Below are 22,651 nucleotides of genomic sequence, written 5' to 3' on the forward strand. Positions count from 1 at the left end.
GGCCAAGCCTATTGTCACTGAAAAGATCCATTAGTGCAAAGAGAGCACTTACTGAAAATGATGTGAATGCCAGTTGTTTAGGCTTCGGGGACACTCACAGAGGGAAATGTCAGTGCACATCACAGAGGGGGTGCAGAGAGAGAGAGAGAGAGAGAGGGAGTTTAGTGTTGAGAAAGTTGTCTGAAATGACATTCAACTTGAAGTAAATGTCATCTTCATGGACACCAGAGGAGCCACTGGTTTTGGCGCAGTAGGCGAAGAAATATTGCGGGAGTAGAAAGGAAATGTGCAGATCCAGATATCGACACGGAGACAATCACAAAGGAACACTACGTTGCTAACATCCTCATTATTGTTGCATGAATATTTGCGATTTGGTTCATAAAAAAAGGCTGTACTGTAAAATCAGTAACCATCAGCAGCTCCATGCCTTGATGATAAAACATCAAGTCTTTTCTACACAACCGCTCCATCTCACCTTTCACTCCTCCTCGCCTACCGGGTGGCAGTTTGTTTCTCTTTTTGTCTCAGGAGACATGATATCATATTCTGTAGGCTTGGAAAAGAGTGTCCACGTGTCCGCCTACACACACAAACACTCATTCTTGTGAATTCCTCTTACCAATGCGATTCAAAGGTAATGAAAGTGTAACACCTGGCAGCAGGACTGACAGCTACAAGGAGGCCAGCACCTCTTCCCACCAGGCCTGCCGTGTTACCAGCCCCTTCAGTCTCCTTTGACTTGACACCGGGCAAGAAATCCCTGAGAAAAGCTCAAACTCATGTGGATAGCTGTCCTTTATTCAAGACGCACATGCTCATTATGCAACAAATACAGAAAAACATGAACATTATTTCCTACACTTCTGCAGACAGCTGTAACAACAGAAAAGACAGCGGTGTTGGCAACAAGACGTAGATGTGATTCCTACAGTAAACAGTATTTAAATATGTAAATATACTAAAATAGTTGCGTCTGTCACTTGAAATATGTGAAGTACAAAGTTTGGTGAAGAATTGCTGGAGACCGGTTGAACAGATTTATCATGATGGGTAGAAATAGTAAACTTTGTTATCACACCACAATGAAACCACAACCAACAAGGAAATAACGCTCAGATGCCCCAGTGTGTGTGAAAATAACATTAGTGAAAGTACTAACCTGAGAGAAGATCCGTCTCAGTCGAATGCTATTTTAGAAATAAACTGAATATGAGATCTCAGACCAGATATTAAATCTGAAGAGGTGAGACTGATATAGACGTCAGGTATCAGTTCACATATATTAACAATGGCTCAATGTGTAATATATCTCTTCTTCTTTTAGATTTCTTTCACCCATTGTTTCCTATGTGATACCAGGTCCCCTGCACTTTTTAACATTACTGACATTAAATAAAACACTTGATCCATAAAAACAAACAGATTTTGCTTCTGAAAGGTTGGAACAAGCGGGTGGACTACGAGCCCGGGACCGGCAGCAGGCAGCTGTTTCCCAAGATGCACATAGAAACATGTGGCGGTCCTCTGTCGAGTGCGAAGGTGATGCTAGAGCTGCAGACCAACCACATCGGGAAGGGCTGCGATCGGGAAACGTACTCTGAGAAGTCTCTGCAAAAACTCTGTGGTAAGTAGGGAGAGAAGAAGAAGAAGAAGAAGAAGAAGGAAGAAAAGGCATTATTTGAAATAGCGAGGTACTATTTAAGACTCAGGGACGATGAGAGAGCAAAGGGTAGTAATAATAATGACGGACGAGGAACAATTTTATTCAAAGAAGAAATTACTTCTTGACATCTTAGCCTCAGCAGTTTATTAATATGCCAATCGCTGCTGTGCTATTTCAATCCTCGAGACTAATTTGAATTAATTGTTTTATTTTAAATTAAATTCCCAAATGCCATCCCATACTGTGACCTCCTCATGTTGGCCTCCCATGGGTTTGCACTGTAGCAGACAGTAGACAGCACTGTGTAATACTGTACACACTGAATATTCATATTCAGTAATTAGAATTATTTATTTTTTTCCTGAAAAAACTAAAGATTTGTGTGCATAATGGTCATTTTCAACACGTTTCCTCATCAGAATTAAAACGAGTGAGGGGAATACGCTACAGGGCTAGCATGACGTTGATCGAGTACACGATACATGGTGGCAAAAGTATGTTTTATGGAAGTAGTTTCAGGTAGTAACCGTGTTGTGTGACATGAGCCAGTAATATCAGATTACAAAATGTTCATTCTGACATGCACAAACAACAACTTAAACTGATGTATGTTGACTTCTGGGAAGGAAAAAGAAAAATACCCAGAGACCCAGTTTCCCTGCAGGTTGCTCCTCTGTGCAGAGGCACCTTGACGGTGTTGTATCATGTGATTGACACATCCAGGTGCAGCATCAGGCAGCACTGACCTCCTTCCTGCCCCCAGCCCTTCCACAAACTGGACGGCCTCTCTGCTGACTGACAGCAGCCGCGACAGCGACCTCATCTACAGATTCGACGGACATCAGGCTGCTAATGTTCCAGATCACGTGGTGCCCCAAAACCTGACAGACCAGTTCACCATCGCGACGTGGATGAAACACGGGCCCAGTGCGGGACTCAGAGCGGAGAAGGAAACCTTGCTGTGCAACTCTGACAAGACTGGTGAGGAAACTACGTATCCAATGCTCAATCTTATTAAGTACATTTACATCGTCGAACATCATCGAGAGTGAAAATTGATGTTTAGATGACAAATTGTCATTGAGTTTACATGCATTGTCCTATAGTTAGTATGCTCTACTTCAGGAGTACAGAGGTGCCTCGTTTATCGCGGGGGATTCGTTCTAAAAATAACCCGCAATAGACGAAATCTGCGAAGTAATCAGCTTTATTTTTTACCATTATTATACATGTTTTAAGGCCGTAAAACCCCTAACCACACACTTTATACACTTTTCTCAGACAGGCATTAACATTTTCTCACATTTCTCTCTTAGTTAAACACTCTCAAAGTTCAAACTTTTCCGGATTTAAAAAAATAAGCCCAAACATGTTTAACAAATTTAATTTTCATGATCAATCTCCGAGGTCCTCTGACCGCAAGTCCGCGAAAGGTGAACCGCGTTACAGCGAGTGGCGACTGTACTAAAAACTACTTGATTCTTACGTCTTTTTATTATTTTTTTTACCACTCTTTGATTTCCTAGTTTCCTCAGCATTAGAAAAAAAAGATGAGCATAACATGATTAACAAAATAACAAGGCAGATAAGCTAAAGCTGAAGCCCACAATGGCCAGTGTCTTTGAAACTTTAAAGATGTCCCCGCTGCATAGCTGAACTGAGCTGCCTGAACTGTGTAATTAGGCAAGCCATCTGCACATTGCATGCTCTCACAATAGTCCCACAGATGGCTTATTAGCTTTCCGAAATGTGTGGTCTGATCTTGTAGAACAAAACTGCAAAGTGGTTTGTGTTAAACCATCAGAATCTTAGAAACCAATTTTTCTTATTGCAACTTTTTTTGGCTGAAGGATGTGAACGGCAGCAGAAGGCTCAGTGTGAAGGCCAGATCACCAGTAGTGCGTGTGGGGAAAATGCTCAAATATTTTATGCTCAAACATTCGTCTGCCTGAGTCTGGTGACGTCAAAGATGGGAGATAGAGAAAGCATAACTGGGTTAATAGTTATTATTCCCAGTGAAATAGATGTTGCAGTGTCTTTAGCTGCTGTACTGTGAGTATTCCCCAGTGAAAACAGAATATTTCAGCAGTGTACAGTTACAGGAGGAATCTGATTGGAGCCATAACATGTAGGAGGGAGGGGAGGGCTTAGCGGGAAGCACGATGCACAGCTACAGAGGACTGAGGCTCCACACATCTCCCTTCTTACTGAAAGTCGCCCATTTATTGATGGATGTCATAAAATAATTGCTTGAAATAGGTTGGTACTAGCTTATGTAAGCATGTTTTGTTTTTCAGGAATAAAAGATGATTGCATTTTTGATATAAAAATGTGATTTTTCCGGGGAAATTCCACACTAGGTTGAGTTCTTAAAGAGCATTTATCTTAACGGTAAAGCCTTGCATCTTGACAGAAATGTGTCAGTTATATATCAAATAATGTGTTGTCAGAAGGTCAAATGTAGACTTATTTATACAGACATTCCTTCATCTAAATCTATCATCTCTTAATTTGTATATCTGCGTCCAAGAGTTCACACTGTGACAGACTTTAGCAGAATTATGAGTACAGACGAGACGATGCATGATAATAATAAAATGATCAAAAGAGAAATGGTAAAAGAAATCAATGTAAACACTATTTTCACAATTGCTAAAATGATAAGGCGTATTAACTTTATTATTACAAACTGAATGATCCTACATTTTCACAACATTGCTTTGACATTGTGTTGAACTGCTATGTGGGTCGGAAATGACAAACACCTGTTTCTGTGAAATTGTATTTAGAGGAGAATATGTTGCACGCCTTATATCTCATCCCACCTCAAGCCCATTCATTTATGAAAGTGGAGCATGTGGGATTTACCTTTTTATTGCCATTTTACACAGACACCAGTCGATAATCAAAAAAAGAGACATAGCAGCAGCAGCAGCATGCACTCTGTTACTCTACTTTCGGTCATGATGACAGCTGTGTTTTGATCTCCCCATCTGAGGTCGCTGAAAATAGTTTAGTTTTTTCGCACAGCTGTGCTGGATGACTTTTTTTTTTTTTCCTTGGACGGCTCCAGAAAGAAAATCAATAAGAAAATTTTAAAAAAGAGCAGATGTTTCAAGTCTCCGTGTGAGCAATGCACGTTTGTTGATCTTCCCCGTTGCAGAAATGAACCGCCACCATTACTCGCTGTACGTCCACAACTGCCGCCTGGTGTTCCTGCTCAGGAGAGACTTCACTCGGGTCGACACTTTCAGACCTGCCGAGTTCCACTGGAAACTGGAGCAGGTGAGAAGTGTGTCTGCGTGAGCTCGTCTGTGTCCAATTTCGGGGCGAGTGTAGAGTCGTGGTGATTTTTCCACAGCAGGTGAAGGGGGCTACCATTATTTGTGTGGTGAAAGGAGAGGCTCTCTATTCTAATTACCAGAGGCCCTCCATCACTTTCTTCTCCTCGCTGAGGGAGATAAGAGGGTGGAAGATACTTTTATCTCATGTACGCACACACACACACACACACACACACACACACACACACACACACGCATACATAGGCATAGACCCAAAGTAGAAAATCTGTTTAGTTATGGGTAATAGCTCACCCAGCAGCAGATCTCTATTATCTGCTTTTGGAGAGTTGTTGAACTAATTTGCAGTTGCCGGTAACTGTTTCAGTCCTGCAGAAAGCCTTTCAATGGGATGGCACCACATGAAATTGCTTCAGCTAGAGAGAGATGTATGTAATAGTACAGCGCTTTCCCTCCTGTTAATTATCCTCCAGATGTACACAATGGTGTATTGTAAATGACCCTTGCATTTCAGAGGACATTATGCACAGCAGGCAGGTATTTTAACAGAATATGAAGATACGCATTTGAGGTTTTAGTCCTCAGTGAAGTCTGTTTTTGTTAAAAAAAAAAAAAGATGCCGGGTCAGACCGGTGACTGTGGAGTGTGAGTCACATCAGTAAGGTGGACGCTTGAATGAGAATCATCCGGCTGAAGGGCGTCAAGTCTCTATAGTTCACCGAGCAGAGAGATCCGCCTGTAGAAACAGAAATCCCTGCAGAATAGATGATATTCATGAGCCAATGACCTCTTGCGTGGGAATCTCCCCTTTCCACAGACTATCCCCAGCGAAATGGTTGATGTAAATCGAATAGTTTTCTCTAGTCACACAGCATATGTCCACTTCATGCTGGTTATTACAAAATGCTTCGTAATCAAAGCAAACTCTTTGGAGTTTTTGCTCACGAAGCAGATTAAAAGCTCATCATGCTTGTTGTGTGTGACCATGCTTTTTATTTCACATTTTGTTATTTTCTTGCATGGCTTTGTTTGTCTCTTCTTGTCAGCACGCAACCATCCCAATGTGTTTCCCAGGCATCTGTGCTGTTGTGTACCTTCCAACCAGGTGGTTGTTTGTTCTAGGTCAAAGGTAGATGGAAAAGTGTTTTTCTCAGGCCAGTGTTCTTTTCTCCCGAGGCCCATGAAGGTGGTTGTGACAAAGAAAAGGGCAGCCAAGTAGCAGACTGCTGACTTTTCTTAGCAAACAAGCAAACAACCTCAAGCCTCAGTTCTATTTCAGTCTCTCTTCCTCTTATTCTCTCTCTCTCTCTCTCTCTTTCTCTCCCTCTCGTTCTCCCGGGTATCCCATTTGCTCCTTTGTTTGGATCTTGCGAAGGACCACGGAGGAAGCAGCAGTGCAGTCAAAGAGAATATGTGATGAGTTACTCACCAGTACAAGTCACTTGTGCAGAGACTCTCGTTACATATAACACCGGTGTGAAACACAGGAGGTACATGAGAGGAATGACATCATCGGTGCACAATTGTTGACGCTGGGAGTCTCGAGAAAAACAGACATTAATGTCACTCATCCACTACTCCCTACTGATAGACACTCAACAGTTCACTCTGTAGTGAGTCTATACTGCCACAGGTATACTATTGTGTTGTATGACTGTGATTCAAGCATCTCCTCTATAAAGGGCATTGCATTAGGGGCTTGCTAGTGCCATGCACTCGTTTTTTGTTCCATTGTGGGATTTTTTTTTGATGGCACTGTATATTTCCTGCTAAATATTCTGAGACATTGAAACGCTATGGCATGATATAACATGTTGATGTAGTGTCGAGTAGATCAGATCATAAATAGTGTGCTTTAGGGTGGACATACTCTATCCGGCGTCACTACGTCCCTTCTCCGGATCCCAAATATGGTCACTTGTGTTCATGGGTTACCAAAAGATGGCGGACTCTAGACAGTCCACAAACCAATGGGTGATGTCACGATGACGAGATCCACTCATACGGTCTATGATATTGACGCTTTGTTCCACATGGGGATCAAATTGCAGTCTCCTGGCTGAAATATTGCCGTTTGATGGACCCATCTATGTCCCTTGAGTGATTTTAGAAAGATTACATGTCTAATATATTGTAGTTATTGCTACAAATTCTGGATGAGACCAGCCTGTTATCTTATACGCTGTATTACTGTGCTACTGGAACCATTTCAATGTCATATCAATACTTATACTGAGGAAAAGGTGATTTAAGCGTATAAGCTACTACTGCCTTGAAGTTAATAATGAGGACAAGCTCAGAGAGTAGAGACTGCTGAAAAATGAATGTGGTGGGTAGAGAGTGGAAGGAGAAAAGGTAACTGCGGGGTGTCGCAGCTGCTTCTTACTCTCCTTGTTCCTCCAGCACTTAGAAGGGACACTCAATGGCTTCCGCTGCAACTCCATTTAGCGCTATTGATTTTGCAATTCTCACCCTGAGAGGGGAGGGGCAGAGAGGGATGAAAGGAAGCTTGATAAAAAAAAAGAGGTTGAGAGCTAGAGGCGTCCATTCTCCATGTCGATCGAACACGTTGAAGGAATGCCACATCTGACAGAAACTCACACACACACACACACACACACACACACAGAGTCTACAAGCACAAACCTATCTTTGAGTGTATTTGTGAGGTACACTCACACACCTACGATGCTTATTGTCCTTCCTCTTTCTCAACCTGTGTAATAGAGGAAGGGGTGGATCTCTCCTCTCTAGACACTTGAGCATGGTAAGCCTATCGGTTCAATCCAGCTGTTCAAAAGATATTCACTCAGTCAAAAAGTCCTTTGCATGTCAAGATTCATTCTTCTATTGTACTGTAAGCCAAAGATGGTAGGAATTGGGCAAACAAAGTCACACAAAGCAGAGGCGAGGGAGAAAAGGGGATAAAGACGAAGCCATAATTCAGGCTTCCTTATACCTACGGTTCAAGTTTGAACTGCTTTCTAAGATTGCACAACATTGTGAGATAAAGGACGAGTGTGTTTGTGATGTGCCGTTGATTTAAACCCCTACAGATAAGGTTGTACTTACTTCCAGAAGGGTACTTATAGAGTAAGAAGGCACAAATATATGCAAACAGAAGTATCAGAGTTGAGACAATAAACAGTATTTTTCTCAGTTTTCTCAGATATGAGCTTTCAGAAACATTAGCCGAGAGCCACAGATCATTTGTGTTGGCAGTTGTTTCACAGCGGTCCAAGATAGCTGTTCTCCTGTCGGGGTGGATCATGCGCTGTGAATCACGGATGGATTTTCCAATTTTGCCAATTATACCGCAGACCCCGATATTTATCTCTGATGACAGAGTTCAATTGTCAGAACTGAATGTTGGAGTTTTACAAAAAAATCTCACTCATTACTCGTCTCCACAGCATCGACAATAATTTGCCTTATCGGACCGCTGATACCACGCTTGCTGTGCCACGGCTTGTTGGGTGTTGATTAGAAGCCTCCCTTTGTTTCCGAGGAGATTAATTGGAAGGTGTGTGTGTGTGTGTGTGTGTGTGTGTGTGTGTGTGTGTGTGTGTGTGTGTGTTCCTTCCCTGCCTGTTTGTTGTATATATACCAGGAGAGATTGAAGTTCCTCTTCAAAGAGTGATTTAGTTCTACCTCAAACACTCGAGACCTACTAATGAATGTTTCACTTCAGTTTCAGTTATTTGTAATTCAACAATGTGCATAATTCCTAAAAATGCTGTAATCAATATAACAAAGACGTTAGAGTACGTCTTTAAAGGTCAAGGCAAAAAGTGACATTGTTTTAGGAAAGATTGATACCGTTTTCAAGGAATCACTCTTACGAGGTCTCAGCATGACACAACATTAGTATAATAATAATAATAATAATAATTATAGAAAATTGTACAAATGGGCAGTGATGAAACACACGTTTCACTTTTCTTAGAAAGTGAAACAGTAAAAAAGACAAAGAGCAACAGAGAAGATGTTCAGCGTTGCCTGCAGCGTATACATCCGAGTTATTTTTCTCTTTTTTTTTTCGCTTCTATTTTTCAAATGACCTCATTTTAGCGCTTAGCTGTACTTTGTCTGCTTCAGGCACTTCCTGTGTAACCCCTACGTCGAGCTGATGCATCTCACTAAATGTATGTCTTTGCAGGCTGTTGTCTAGTAAGACTAGAGCGTGTGTGTGCGTGTGTGTGTGTGCGTGTGTGTGCGTGTGTGTGTGCGTGTGCGTGTGTGTGTGGAAGAGGCAGGGGGCTTATAGACTCAGCAGACATGAGTGGCATGTGTGAGTGTCATATGATACTGTCAGTATACTATTGTATCGACAACTTGTTTCTTATATCAGTATTTTATTTTTTCTCCTCTTAAGGCGCAGAAAGCTTTTCGCATTGACTTTAAAGCTCGGGGAGATTTGTTTCTAAGCAAAGTGTGCATTTTATAAACTCGCATTACTGAATTGTGGAGTTTGACTGATGTTTTGGGCAGCAGCTATATTCCTCTCTCTTCACACAGCATGCCGCTGCAGGAGGGCGAGGACGGACATTTTGTCCCAAACGGCCTCCATGCAGCTCCACCAAGAGGAGTTTGTTAAGACTTCGGTGTAAATGAGGGATTTGACTGTAAGGCTAATGTGCACAAGCAAACAGGGGAACCCGGAGAAAACAGACATGCTTCCTTTTTCACTTTTGACTGCTTGACGCTGAAGACAAATGGGAGCAGAACATAGTCGCACGGCGCCATTAGGAGTGCAAACGTAAGAGAGGCATGTGCACAAATGCTCACAACTGAGCGTACATGCAAGTATGAACCCAATAATAACACTTGGAGGATGTATAATCAAATCTTTCAGACAGTTTCCCTTTATTACCATACTAGGATCTCAAGTTGAACTCGTACTAATCTTCATTGAGATGTTATTTCTTACACTTGTGAGTGTTGTAAGTGTGCACATTACAATGCGTTTTATATATACATGTATTGAGAATGGTAGCAAAGCTCTTTTCCTTCCTTTTGTTTTTTTCTTTTCTTTTCCTCTTTCTTTCACTATCCGTGTCATTATACCACCACACTGACAGATAATAGACTTTCATCAATAATGCAGTGCTAAAACAGTGGCAGAGGAGAGGCAAGGAATGTGAATAGGAGCAACAGAGATGAAAAGGGAAAAAAGAATAGAGGCGCAAGTTAAGAAAAAATGATGAGGTGGGGATAACATGAGGAGGAAAAACCGAAGAAAGTAGTTCAGACAATGGAATATGGAACAGGATGATGAAAAGAGGAGGAAAGGAGGGATGGCGCCTCCGGACAAGACTTCAGAGTTCATCAAATGAAATGCTAAATCAACAGAAAGTAAGCAATCAATATGTTTGGAGAGGACAACAACAAAAATGCTCAAGGAACATCCTTCGACATCGTTATACCCTTCACATCAGAAAACAGTGTTGTGTTCGGCGGCCACTGTCACACACGATAGATCTTGATATCATTACACTGCATATGGTTTGTATCCATCCATAAAGAAGGCTCCTCCCATCCCGAACCTCTCCAATGGATCAAAATAAACTTGACCCCATTAAAGGACTTCTCAGCAGCCTGCAGAATGTCCTCATTATTCTGTTTATGTCGGCAGATTCAAAATGCCCCCATTGCTATCCGAGCATAAGGTATTGTGTTTGCGTTCCCCACCAGCAATATGCACAATAAGCCAATCTAGTTTATTACCTGCATCCTATAACCTATGTTCTGCACCAGAGAACATTTGGGGATCTGCTCTCCTTCTAGTTGTTTGAATGCAAAGCGGGCAGCTCCTAATTGTTCGCCAGAGATCCTTTGGGTGACAACCTAAATTCTCGTATTTTTCGAGGTGCAATCGGCTCTGAAGATCTTCTTTCTTTTGTGCCGATGTAATAGCCCCTCGTAAATATAGCAGGGCAGATTCCCGCAAGATAGATGATCTTATCTCTGGTGTTTTATTCTCTGCGATAAAACATTTCTATTGCACGGTAATATACTCGACAAAGGAAATCTGGATGCGTACGGTTGGGTTCAAGCAGCATCTGCAAGCTAAGAGCTGGAGATGGTTGCAGTAATTGAGAAATTAGGATTATTTATTCTGTAGTCCTATATCTGAAGTATAAAGCACTCTCTCCAAATTAAGTATAGAGAAGATAAAAAGAAGAAATCACCCTCATTTTGAACAATACAAGGACCCAGGAGCCGTGCAAGTAGTGGATATGGATTCAAAACAACATCCAGCTGCAACGCATAGACAAGTAGGTCCTTTGAACCCTTTCAATCTTAATATTTAGGACACCTGATGGAAGTCTTTCCTCTTTCTCCAAGTTGAAATACTTTTCAAAATAATCTGTTTGATAAATAATATCGTAAGAAATGTATTTACATTAGCAGGGACGTGGCCTCTTTCTCTCTCTGTTTTGTGGGTCTTCTCTGGTGATTGCGTTCATCCGGCTCGGGCACCGGCTCATTACAGAGTTTCAGCATTCATTGTCTCGACTCTTGTTACACTGTTGAAGAGTCGAACCACTTTCATGCTCCCACTAATGTGCCTTCAGACAAACAATGTGAATACAAACGCACCTCGGCTGATGATGGTATCTACTAATGATGCGTGCGTGCGGGTTTGTGAGCATTTGTATGTGGGCAAGTACCATTTCTCAAGTTTGGACAGTCAGCAACACAAACTAATTGATTGCTTGATTGGATTCAGAACTTTTAATTACATATTACACTTAGGGTACGAGCGCATACTTGTTTACACAACAAGCCATTTAGTAAAGTTGATGTGTAACAAGATGGCTAGTGTTCTTGCCAACAATATTTTATTAGTTACACATTTGTTTTAAATAGAAATACAGCATTTATATTCGTTGTATTGCTTGGAATAGCTCAAGCTGTACAGCGCAAGAATATGAAAAACATTTAAACACTTTAATTTATTTATTCTGCTCTTAATATTGAAGTGAAGTTTATCCGACACTGTTGCAAAAGATTGGGATTTTCACAATAAATACATATTCCACCAATTTTGCTGAGCACCAACGCATAGCAGTTACAGCCAGATGAAGCTGGGTCTTAAATGAGGTTCAGATAAATTTGTTTTACTTAGTAATACTGTGTCAAATATATCTGATACGACCGGGTGTGAGAGACTCACGAGCTGAGGAAGCAAACGGGAAGTCAGGCGGAGGCCAAAATAATAAAAAAAAAGGTCACACATAACGATACAGTCTGGTACGGGAAACAAACACGAGAAAGCTCAAAAGTGACGCACATACATGGGCGACAAAGAAGACAATCCTTCAACGGACAAGGGGAAAGACACACTAAATACACAAAGAGGAGGACAGGCAACGAGACACAGGTGGAAACAACGAGGGCGGGGCTTCACAATCACAAGGGGAAGGCACTCGAGGAGGGAGGACGAGGAGGGAGACGACACACAGAAAACACTCAGAAAACACTCAGAAAACACACAGAAAACACACAGAAAACACTCAGAAAACACACAGAAAACACACAGAAAACACTCAGAAAACACTCAGAAAACACTCAGAAAACACAGGGCGCTACAATGTCTGGACTTGCTGTCCCTTCAAACATAACAGGAGAGAAAGTACTTCCTAAATTAAACATCCCTGAAGATTCTTGGTTGCTCCAACACAAGTTTTAACCTCATTAGTTCATCACAGCTTGAATAAACTACCTGTGTTTGTGTGTGTGTGTGTGAGTTTGAGAGTGGAAATGAACAAAATAGAAATCCATCCAGTGTTGTGTCATTTTTTTGCTGTTCCTGTCTGTGCATCTCAAATTAGCAGTTATTCTCCTCTCCAGTGAAAATAGATTGATTGTTTGCAGTTAATTCAACCGAATCCTTCACAGCACGCTGATTACAGAAAAACAGATGCAACGGTCATACCAGGAGGAGCAACAATGCGAGGACTACTTCAACACTTCACCGAGTTGCCGAAGACTTTAAAACTGTAAAAAAAAAAATCTTTGAAAAAGGAAGTACACTTGCAGTTTAAGTGGTTTGAATTGACAATATCTCCAGCAAATAGCACTCTCACACGCGTGTGTTGTGGGTTTCGGGACGCCGTGCGGAGCTTTTGTGTATCATTCATCCTTTGAGCCAGTCAAGAATGTAAAAGAAGCACATCTATCCTGCTCTTTCACAGCGTATAACACCTGAAATGTAATATGACATAAATCTTTGCATTGGAACCAAGAAAATTACACCTTGGGCTGGTTTCCAGCAAATGAATTTACTATTTAGCTCGCCATTATTACCACTTTATTTACTACAACCATTTACTGACGTGTCAATCATATTCATGTCGCCGTCTAAGTCATCATTACAATACTTTATTTGACTAAAGCACTTAATAATACGGACAGTCCTGAAAAGGAGAACAGATGTGCTAGAAATGTATAAAGTGCACAAGATGTCTGGTCATGAAAACGCTCTGAAGTCTAAGACGAGTGCATCAATCACATCTTTACCTTCCGTCCAACATACAGTGAACACAGAAATTCACAAATAGACAGGGAAAACACAATATATTATTTATTTAAACTAGTATTTAATTGTTTCCGTCATTCATGCAAAAGGTTCCAGCTTCTAATTTGCAAAAACAGAACAAATATTGCTTTATGTTGAGCCCTGGCAAATTATAATGGGCATTTCTCAATATATTCTGACATTTTATTGATAAAACAATTGATCCATTTATCGTGGAAGTCTTTTGCAGGTTGATCAATAAGGAAAATAATCATTAGTTGTTGCCCAAAGACATCCAAGCAGAAATGTTGAAATGTTCTTGCGGGCCAAGAAAGGTGGAAAGCGTTTGTGACGGGTGGAGGCAGGCGGAGAAATGAGTGAACAGAATCTGTCCTTACAAGTTCTTAAAATAAATGTAAAAAGTTTGTGACGGCTAATAAAAGTTGCCTGGCACTCGGGTCCTCCGCAGCCATATTTGTCACTCATTGCGTGCTTTTAATAAACAGCTCATTAGTCGGGAGCCTCATTAGCAATCTGACAACAGGGAGCATATGATTCAGTAGCAGAGGAGAGAAATTTATTGCTCTTTCATTTACGGTAGAAAGCCGGCGAGCGTTCAAGGATACGCCTTCGGGTTTCGGCTGCGTGCTTGAAGTAAACATCATCATCTTCATAACAGTATCCTTATAAATATAATCCTCCACGGAAAAATGCTCCTAACCTAAATAAGACCCCGAGAAAAGAGATGTAGTTTGCGGAGTAATTTATTTTTTTTAAAGCTGTCCTATTTTTTGAGTAAGTGCAAACCAGGAATATGTACTTATTTTAATGCATGAAGTGGACACATTGCAAGAAGTACTGTGGCTTAGTAACCTCATAACATATCTCTCCTTTGCAGATCTGTGACAAGGAATGGCACTATTATGTGATCAATGCTGAGTTTCCTGCAGTCACACTCTTTGTGGACGGGGTGACCTATGAACCCTACCTGGTGACGGACGACTGGCCAATCCACACCGCAAAGATTCACACACAGTTGACTGTCGGAGCCTGTTGGCAAGGTCAGTGTGTGTGTGTGTGTGTGTGTGTGTGTGTCTTTCTAAAATTCGCAGCAGCTTTAAAGTGACGCAGACGTTTGTCCTCAGCTGAAGATGCTGAAATCAGGAGACTCGGGACACAGCTGCTCTTAAAGTGTGTCGTTTGGATCGTTTACAGCTATATTTTATATATAATCTGACAGTTTCTTTATATGCAGCGGCCTTTTGAGCCTGAGGTTGTGTTCTATAATTCCTATCGGACATCTTTATTGTTTCATTTAAAAGAAACTGTTGATTCTTCCGATATGTTATCGGTTTATTGGTTATTGTTTTTTGATGCATACACCTGTTGCAAATGCGTGATGGGAAACCAAATCGACAAAGAATGAGAACATTTGAGAAAAACTCTAAATTGCTTTACTTTTTCTTACTTTCTAAAAGAGAGCAGTATTTTGATCTTACTACGCAAACAGAACTGAGAACGGAGCAGGCGATTCATGCATAGGTGTAATGAAATGTACTGTAAAAGATGGAAACTTACAGTAGGGAATTAGCATCAACAAAAAGAAAGGCACAGCAACCAGAAGATGTTGAAAATGACATTTGAAGCACAAACAGAGAGAGAGAGAGAGAGATTTAGAGTGAGAGAGAGTGGAAACAGGAGACTTTCTGTTAAGATAATTAAAGAGATTAAGATTCATGCCCCGGGGCTGCGAGTGTTTCTTCTTTGAAATGGAGAGTCACGAGCAGAGTGGGTATCAGACAGGAAATTCTGCATGTCAGTTCCAGTGGCGGGGAGAGAGAGCGAGCAGTGATCACATTGGATTGAATAACAGCTACCCTGCTGCCTTGTTTATGGCTGGAATAATTATACAAAAAAAAAAGTGGTTTACAGGAGAGCAAAATTAGACTGCAGTGATCCGTTCTGCAGCTTGCCTAAATCACACTCATAATGCTCACTAGCATCCTCCAAAGCTTCAATCCTGATGACATTTTGGTTGCCATTTAAATTTCTTTTCATCCCCCGCCTGATTGCAATTTTCTTTTTGTCGTCATCACTTTCTTCGTCGCTTCGTACGAGCCTCTCTTTCTGCCTCTTTCCATGAATCTCTGATTGTGAGAGAAAGCCCTGAAGGAAGGATTAGCTGGAGTGAATGGAGGACAACTTTGCCAGCTATTACATCCCAATGAAGCCGCTTTAAGCTTCACTAAGCCGCAACTGATAACTTTGCAGGCCATTAGCGAGCAAGATTGCCTTTCAGAGTCTCTCATTTATCCATCCCCTTTTCCCAACAATCAACAACATAATGATGAGACATAGGATATGAAAGGCATTCAGACCGTATTTTCACTGCCCTGAAAGCGGAAAAGAAGGCAGACATGAAATGGTTTGGTTGTTGTTTTCTTAAGCAGTTTTTCTTATGAACAAGCTGTTTGGATGGGAAATGTGTGTTTGCGATCTCATGTAATGTAACAGGGAAGTGGGCGTCCATCTTTAAAGCAACTCTTTGACTACAGTATACATATCCCTCACTATCAACACGTAGAGTCGGCATCAGGAGTCTGGGCTAGTTTTATGTTGATGATAAAAGACATCAGTCAACATATATCATCAGGACATTTTAAATTATCGATCACTGTGCCCTTTTAGCACTCAGTGAAATGAGGAAAGTCCCTTAATATCCAAGGTGAAGCCACTGTTGGAGTGACCCACACTGATAATGGCCGATACAGCCTTTAGAATTAGAAACACAACAATGTTGTGTCTCCTTTTCCCTTTAGAAGTGAACGTTTTAACTATAAATTCATAATAATTGACTCACTTAAAACTATTATAGTTGTCAATCAATGTCTTTGAAAGACCTGCCGTGCCACATGTGATATGTCCTCTTCCTCTTCCCCTGTCATTCATTTCTCTTTTTTTTTATTAATCTATAAAAAACTACATACAGGCAATCCAAGGTTTCAGTTTGCACTCAGTCATTGAATCACAAAGACATCGTCTTGATGAAAACCTTCCAACGGCGCAGAAGCAAACTAAAGAGCAGAATAATGATGAATATTTCCACATGTGGAGTGAAAGGGAGGTGAAGGAAATGTCCTACTTACACCTCCTGTGCTTACCATGTTTGTTTAAATAAGGCCTGGGCAAGTAGCAAGAAAAACACAAATAAAGCCTCTAAGGGGGCTTTTCTTAGTTCTTGCAGTTTGTGATTCTACCACTTCCTCTAAGATGGATACATTGTTAGTTATTATTATTAGTAGTCTGCTATTTAATTGAAGTTCTCATGTTTGACATTAGGCATTAGGATGGTAACCCGCTACAAAGAAATAGCCTCAGTGTTTCTACAAGAACATGATCAAGAGCTCTTTTTTTCATCATAGAACATTGTCTTGTGACAAATGATGAAGGTACAGAATTGCTCTTGAAGTTATCAGTTATCAACAAAGCTCAACAACACACACTTTGTTTTTGGGAATGGGTTAATTGGCTCTGGTTGTGATCTCGATGTTAAATATTTCCATAAATGTAAAGGAGTGAGAATGCTTCAAGTTGTGACTTTTTGAACTCTTACAGCAAAGCACAGGGACAATTAGTGGAACGGGGATGATAAATACTAGAAGGACTTTTGCTTTTAGACACCCCTCATGAATACACAGATCAAATACAGACCAATCAACGGCCTTTGGGTGGATTGTTTACTGAATTTGGGAACAAGGATTGCCTTTTGTCCATCGTCCAATTAGCCCCCATCTTCCTGGGTGGTGATACCACTTAAAAAACTTAGACTTAAACTTTATTACATTTTGTTATAGTACATATTTTTACAAACATACATGAAATTTGGTCTCTGCATAGCAATTTAGGAGCAGTGGGATGTAGACAGCCTTACTTCCACTTTTCATATAATGAAACGTATCTGCTTATGATTACTTCTATAGCTGAAGCAGTTTTTTATGAGACTGTCGGATGACTGCTGTATTACCTCAGTGTTTGTGAAGTCAGCAGTATAAGTCTCCTGTTGCTCTGCATGCTGAAGGCAGTTGTTTAGTGTCTTTATGACAGCATCGTATCCCTCAGCTCTGCGTGTATACCTTTATGACTCACATTGATGGAGCTGAGACGGCAGCTGCCTGCAGCAGCGCCATGCTGGCTGGCTGCTACTGGAGCTGTTGTTCACAGTAATATCTGCTGTTACTGTCTACCGCTCCCCTGAGCCTCGCTGTACAGAATAGTTCAGTAGAGGAGGAGAGCATCCAGGCTGTGTTCCAGTAAGTGGGTTAGTAACCTCAGGAAACAAAATGATTTAGTCAACTTTCAGGAACTGAAGAACATACCAGATATTCAGGATAACAGCAGGGGATTGTGTTGCAGCTGGTTGTGATAAGGTTCGGTCAGGAGGATGAGCGAATATATTTAAAATGTTGTATTGCGTGGGGTTTAAGTCACACACTGTACATAAGAAGTGGATGTATTCAGCATGAATCCAAAATTGGTTTGTTTTCTACCACTTTGAAGCCTTGAGTTCATCTTGTTTCGGGACCGTTGCCATTTTTCTTCACGTGGAGGTGCAGCCAAGACGTTTCATGGCCACCAGAAGGTCACAATTAACTTTCATGACCTGAAAACACACCGTGATAGCATTAAAGAAGAACCAAGAACGTCTCCAAGACCGGACAACGCTGCGGTAGCGAGCTGTCAGTCACTGGGAAGCTAATTGCGTTGCTTTTGTTTTTCAGACCCGGAGGTTGCTGCATGCAGAAATTTGTGTTTTTATCATTTTCAACAGAAAACATCAAATCCCCACTTTTAAGAATGTTTCAGGTTCTGTGCCCTTTTTTTGTTGTCTAATTCTATTTCAGGTTTTTGCTTGATAGAAAAACTAATAATACTGTAGAGAACGTATTTTCAAGAGGACAATATACCGTATAACATATATATATATATATATATATATATATATATATATTTATGAGCATGTAAATGTGTACATGGGTGGTGCGTGAAAAGGATTCAGAGAAGAAACTGTGAGTGCTTTTCCCTTGGAAACATACATAATACATGTTGTCTCTTTCAACCTGCAAAAGCTCAGTAAAAAAACAGTTTTGAAAACCAAAAAGCTTGACTCTCAGGAGGGAAAAATAAAAAGTTGAGGTTTAATCAAGATCAAAAACAGGTCACAGTCATAACCGGGGAGGCAGGAAGGGTGAGGCAAATCTATCCGATAGGGGATGGGGCTCGATAGCAGGAGTCCAAGAGGCAGTCAGAGAAAAGGGGCTGCTGAAGGCGGGAGCAGAGCGTATACAATATTGCGGGTATTTAATGTGGGCCAGTATATATGTGCTACTGGGCTAATGGAGAAAAGGGAACAGATGGGGGCAGGAGGTTAGGTGATGGGAATAGCAGGAGCGCCGGGGTTACTGCAGGGTAAGTGGTAGGATCTGAAAGGACAGGAAAGTGAATATATGGCCGGTGAAAAAAAAAAAACAGACGAGGAAAATACCTTATCTCCTCTGCTCCTTAAACCTCTCATATCACATCTTTCCTCTCCCTTTCTCCCTGTAGGTGGTGAGGTAGGGACCCCGAGGTTCACCCAGTATTTTCATGGCAGCCTCTCCGGTCTGACCATCCGACCGGGCCGGATTGAAACCCAGAAGGTCATTTCCTGTTTGCAGGCCTGCAAGGAAGGCCTCGATATCAACTCCCTCGAAAGCCTCGCGAAGGACATTAAGGTGTGTGAAAACGCACATCTCTTTGTAAATCCATCTATGTGAGAACACTCATTGACTTAATAAGAAGTGAAGACTGGCCGACATGTCCTCAATCTTAAGGTCCTCACAAAGGTAGGTGGACAAGTTCACCCTCAGACACACTTACTCCAGCCTTTGATTGGCAATAACTGCTTCCACTTTAGCGGCACTGGAGGATGTAAGACACCGTGTCCTGTCTCCAGGATGCTACTCTCTAACTATGATGTGAATCTCATCAAGCCAAGGCACACATCATGTCTTGGGGCTACAATATGAACATGATTGCTTCAACTGGAACATTATTTCAGCGCAAATAGTATTTTGTTTTGTGTGTCCAGTTCCATTTTAACCCCGCCCAGTCTGTGCTGGTGGTGGAAGGAGAAGATCTGGACAGCATCAACACGGCCATGTCCAAAGTCTCCTACATTAACTCTCGCCAGTTCCCCACGGCCGGCCTCCGGCGGCTGCACATCACCACCAGCGTCCAGTAAGTGCACATGTGTACTTGGAGAATGCATGTTCACTCACACTGACTTTATTTATACATCCAACAATCAATTTCTTTTTATGTTTTCACAGTTGCCATGACACTCATGTTGCCGTCACAGATACGGTATAAAATGATATAAACGTCCATGTTCAGTTTGCTTCCTTAAAGAAAGCTGCTAGTCATTTCATTTGAATTGATGAAATGTACAGCTAAATGGTAAAAAAAAATTTAAAAAACACACACACAAAAATTCAAAAACTGACATGGTATTTATAATTTAGCGACTGGAAACAGCAGAAAACCCATTCAACTGTATAAATCTAATGTTGGCGCCCAGATCTGCAGCTCCCATTTGTTTGTGTGTGTGTGTGTGTGTGTGTGTGTGTGTGTGTGTGTGTGGGAGGAGGGGGGGGGGGGGTTATCAACTCTGTATGACACACGTGTTTGTTGTGAAAACTAATGAAGCACATTATGCAGGTATTCTGTTTGAGCTTTCCGCTCGTGTGAGGTCTCTAACTATCCCTGGAACACGCGTGTGAAATGATGCTGTATGTAACACATGAAACAAGTTGGTCAACTTCAGTCACATGAGCCACAAACAGCCAGATTTGTGGCTTAAAGCAGTAAATGAAGGCTCTGTCGGATGTGTCGGCCTTTGTCTTTAAGCCACAGAACTCCCAGTGAGAGGATGCATCATTAGCGTAAAAACCATTAAACTACTAAACAAACCAGCTGGCCGTTAAAGGACATTAAGCCGGGAACTCCATCTTGTGAGCGTGTACTTGTCCTTGCTTTTTGTTTCTTTCTTTTATTACCGGCAATGTGTAGCGTTGTGGCTGCTGGGATCCCATCGCAGGACGCTCTGGTTTGCTGTCTGTTTTTCCTCCTTATTACTTTCTGTGATTCTGGATTTAATTTGATTTGAATTGACTTTGTCCGCTCCCCAGGAAGGAGATATTAGTCGGTCTGTTTGTCCAACATTTGTCCGAAGGACATTATTTTGAGCACCGCCGGTTTACATTGTTTCAAAAATCAAATTACACGACAACGCATTCATACAAATGTCTGTCTTTCCTTCATTTGCAATGGATAGTCAAAGGATTGCTACTAATCTTTTTGGTAAATAAGCTCTTTCATGCCGTCATTAGGCCAAAATCTTTTACACACAAGAAATATGAAAATCTTAACCCTTAACCTGCATCTGCTGGCATAGCTGGATTTATTTTACCAGTTGCATAATAAAAAACACAGGATATAGCCACATGTGTGTACTGCATATACCTTTCACTATACTTATACCATGCATGTACTACAACTGTATATCATAAAAAACACAATGCAGTGTAGCTTTAACAAGGAAAATCCTTCTTCCCAACTTCATCACATTGAATGTAATATGCTTGATTGCATCTTTGTGTCTGTGTGTGTGTGTAGTTGTATGCTGTGTGTGTATTGGAGCTCTAGTTCATGTGTCGTTCCGTCTCCACACCCATCTGGCGCCTGTTCATTTGGTGAGCAGCAAACGCAGGCAGGTCAAATCAGCTTAGATGTGCGCTGGTCGATAAAGCGAGGGGAGCTCGGGGAGCAACAATTCAGGCTGTCTAACTCCGAAACAACACTTCACGGCTTCCCTCGAGATGAAGACGGATAGATCCGCCTTTACACTCGGCAGATATGTTGAATCTGCCGTCTGTGACTGAGGCCGAACGATAAAATGTCGTCCCATTACACATTGTTGATAATTATTTTTGATTTGTCCTGAAGGTTTTGTGTTGTTTAAAGGCCGTGTGTCTCGTCTCTGTGTTACAAATCCTGACCAGCAGCCGGAGTAGGTCAGTGGTGCTGGCACTTCAGTACTCACAGGGTCAGTGGGTTTAGTGTTTTATTTTTAACAAGCCTGGCTTAATCCAAGATCTTAACAGCTAACACCTGTCTTGTTATTTTAAGCTTTTTGTTTTTTTCAAATGGGCTATTTTTTCCTTTTGGAGATTTATTCCTGTATGAGAAGAGGTCAGCAACCTCATTCAATTAAAGACCCTGAACACTTGTAACTCTGTAAGTATGATCAGAGCCTACATGACACAGTTAGGTTAAACCCCCGTGCAGTATTGTACACAAGAGATATGTGTACTTGTGTTTTAATCCTGCTCTTCTTCCTGGTTTAAAGTGAGCAGGATCCAAAGGGTAAAGCCACGTGAATCAATCAGGATTTAGCAACATTTTAATAAAAATCTTATGTTAGTTTAATCAAATCTGATCAAACCCATACCCACACAGTGTTAAACACAAACAGAAATAACTGAGGGTGTTTTTCATATCATTTTACTTCGACTTTAATATATTGCTTATTTTGTCATGAATATTTAGTCTTATGAAAAATAGTTTTTGGGGATTTTAACACATTCAATCATCCTAAAGTCCAAGAGTACGGCACTATTTCTCCTCCCAGAATACAACATTTTTGTATTTCTCAGTCACAAGAAGTGTATTTTCTGCATTTTATGATCATTTCTGACAAAAATGCCACAAATACACAGGACATATAGTCGTAATACTATGATCTAACCACTGTGACATCTCTCTCTCTTCGTCTGTGTGTGTGTGTGTGTGTTAGATGTTTCGGTGAGGACACGTGTCTCTCCATCCCAGACATCAAGTCAGTGGTTATGGTCCTGCCGCCCAGTGAACCGAGGATCACCATTGCGGGATCTAATCGGCTCGTCAGGCCTGTCAATGACCTGCGGGGCCCGCTGGGCGTGGCCCCCTTCAAAGAGCTCCACATCACCAGCACAGTGATGAAGGGAGACAGCTTTGGTGGATGTGAGTGGACAGGAGTCTGGCACTGTTGATGTTCTCATTCACGACCAGCTAATGTTGAAG

The 22,651-nt window shown here is 41.4% G+C and overlaps 1 protein-coding gene across 1 annotated transcript in view; it reads left to right on the top strand.

Annotated features, from left to right (window-relative positions):
• Nucleotides 1-22,651, top strand: part of clstn2a (calsyntenin 2a) — a 115,728-nt gene that overhangs the window by 89,493 nt on the left and 3,584 nt on the right. Inside the window, exons 7-13 of the mRNA XM_068568771.1 lie at nucleotides 1,442-1,627; nucleotides 2,390-2,647; nucleotides 4,830-4,951; nucleotides 14,391-14,553; nucleotides 19,097-19,263; nucleotides 19,620-19,768; nucleotides 22,386-22,591. Coding sequence (XP_068424872.1) covers nucleotides 1,442-1,627; nucleotides 2,390-2,647; nucleotides 4,830-4,951; nucleotides 14,391-14,553; nucleotides 19,097-19,263; nucleotides 19,620-19,768; nucleotides 22,386-22,591 — 1,251 coding nt within the window. The remainder of the gene's footprint in view (nucleotides 1-1,441; nucleotides 1,628-2,389; nucleotides 2,648-4,829; nucleotides 4,952-14,390; nucleotides 14,554-19,096; nucleotides 19,264-19,619; nucleotides 19,769-22,385; nucleotides 22,592-22,651) is intronic.

This window comes from Clinocottus analis, unplaced genomic scaffold (assembly GCF_023055335.1).
Source record: "Clinocottus analis isolate CAN_PGR_092001 unplaced genomic scaffold, fCliAna1.0.p SCAF_11, whole genome shotgun sequence".
Taxonomy (NCBI): domain Eukaryota; kingdom Metazoa; phylum Chordata; class Actinopteri; order Perciformes; family Cottidae; genus Clinocottus; species Clinocottus analis.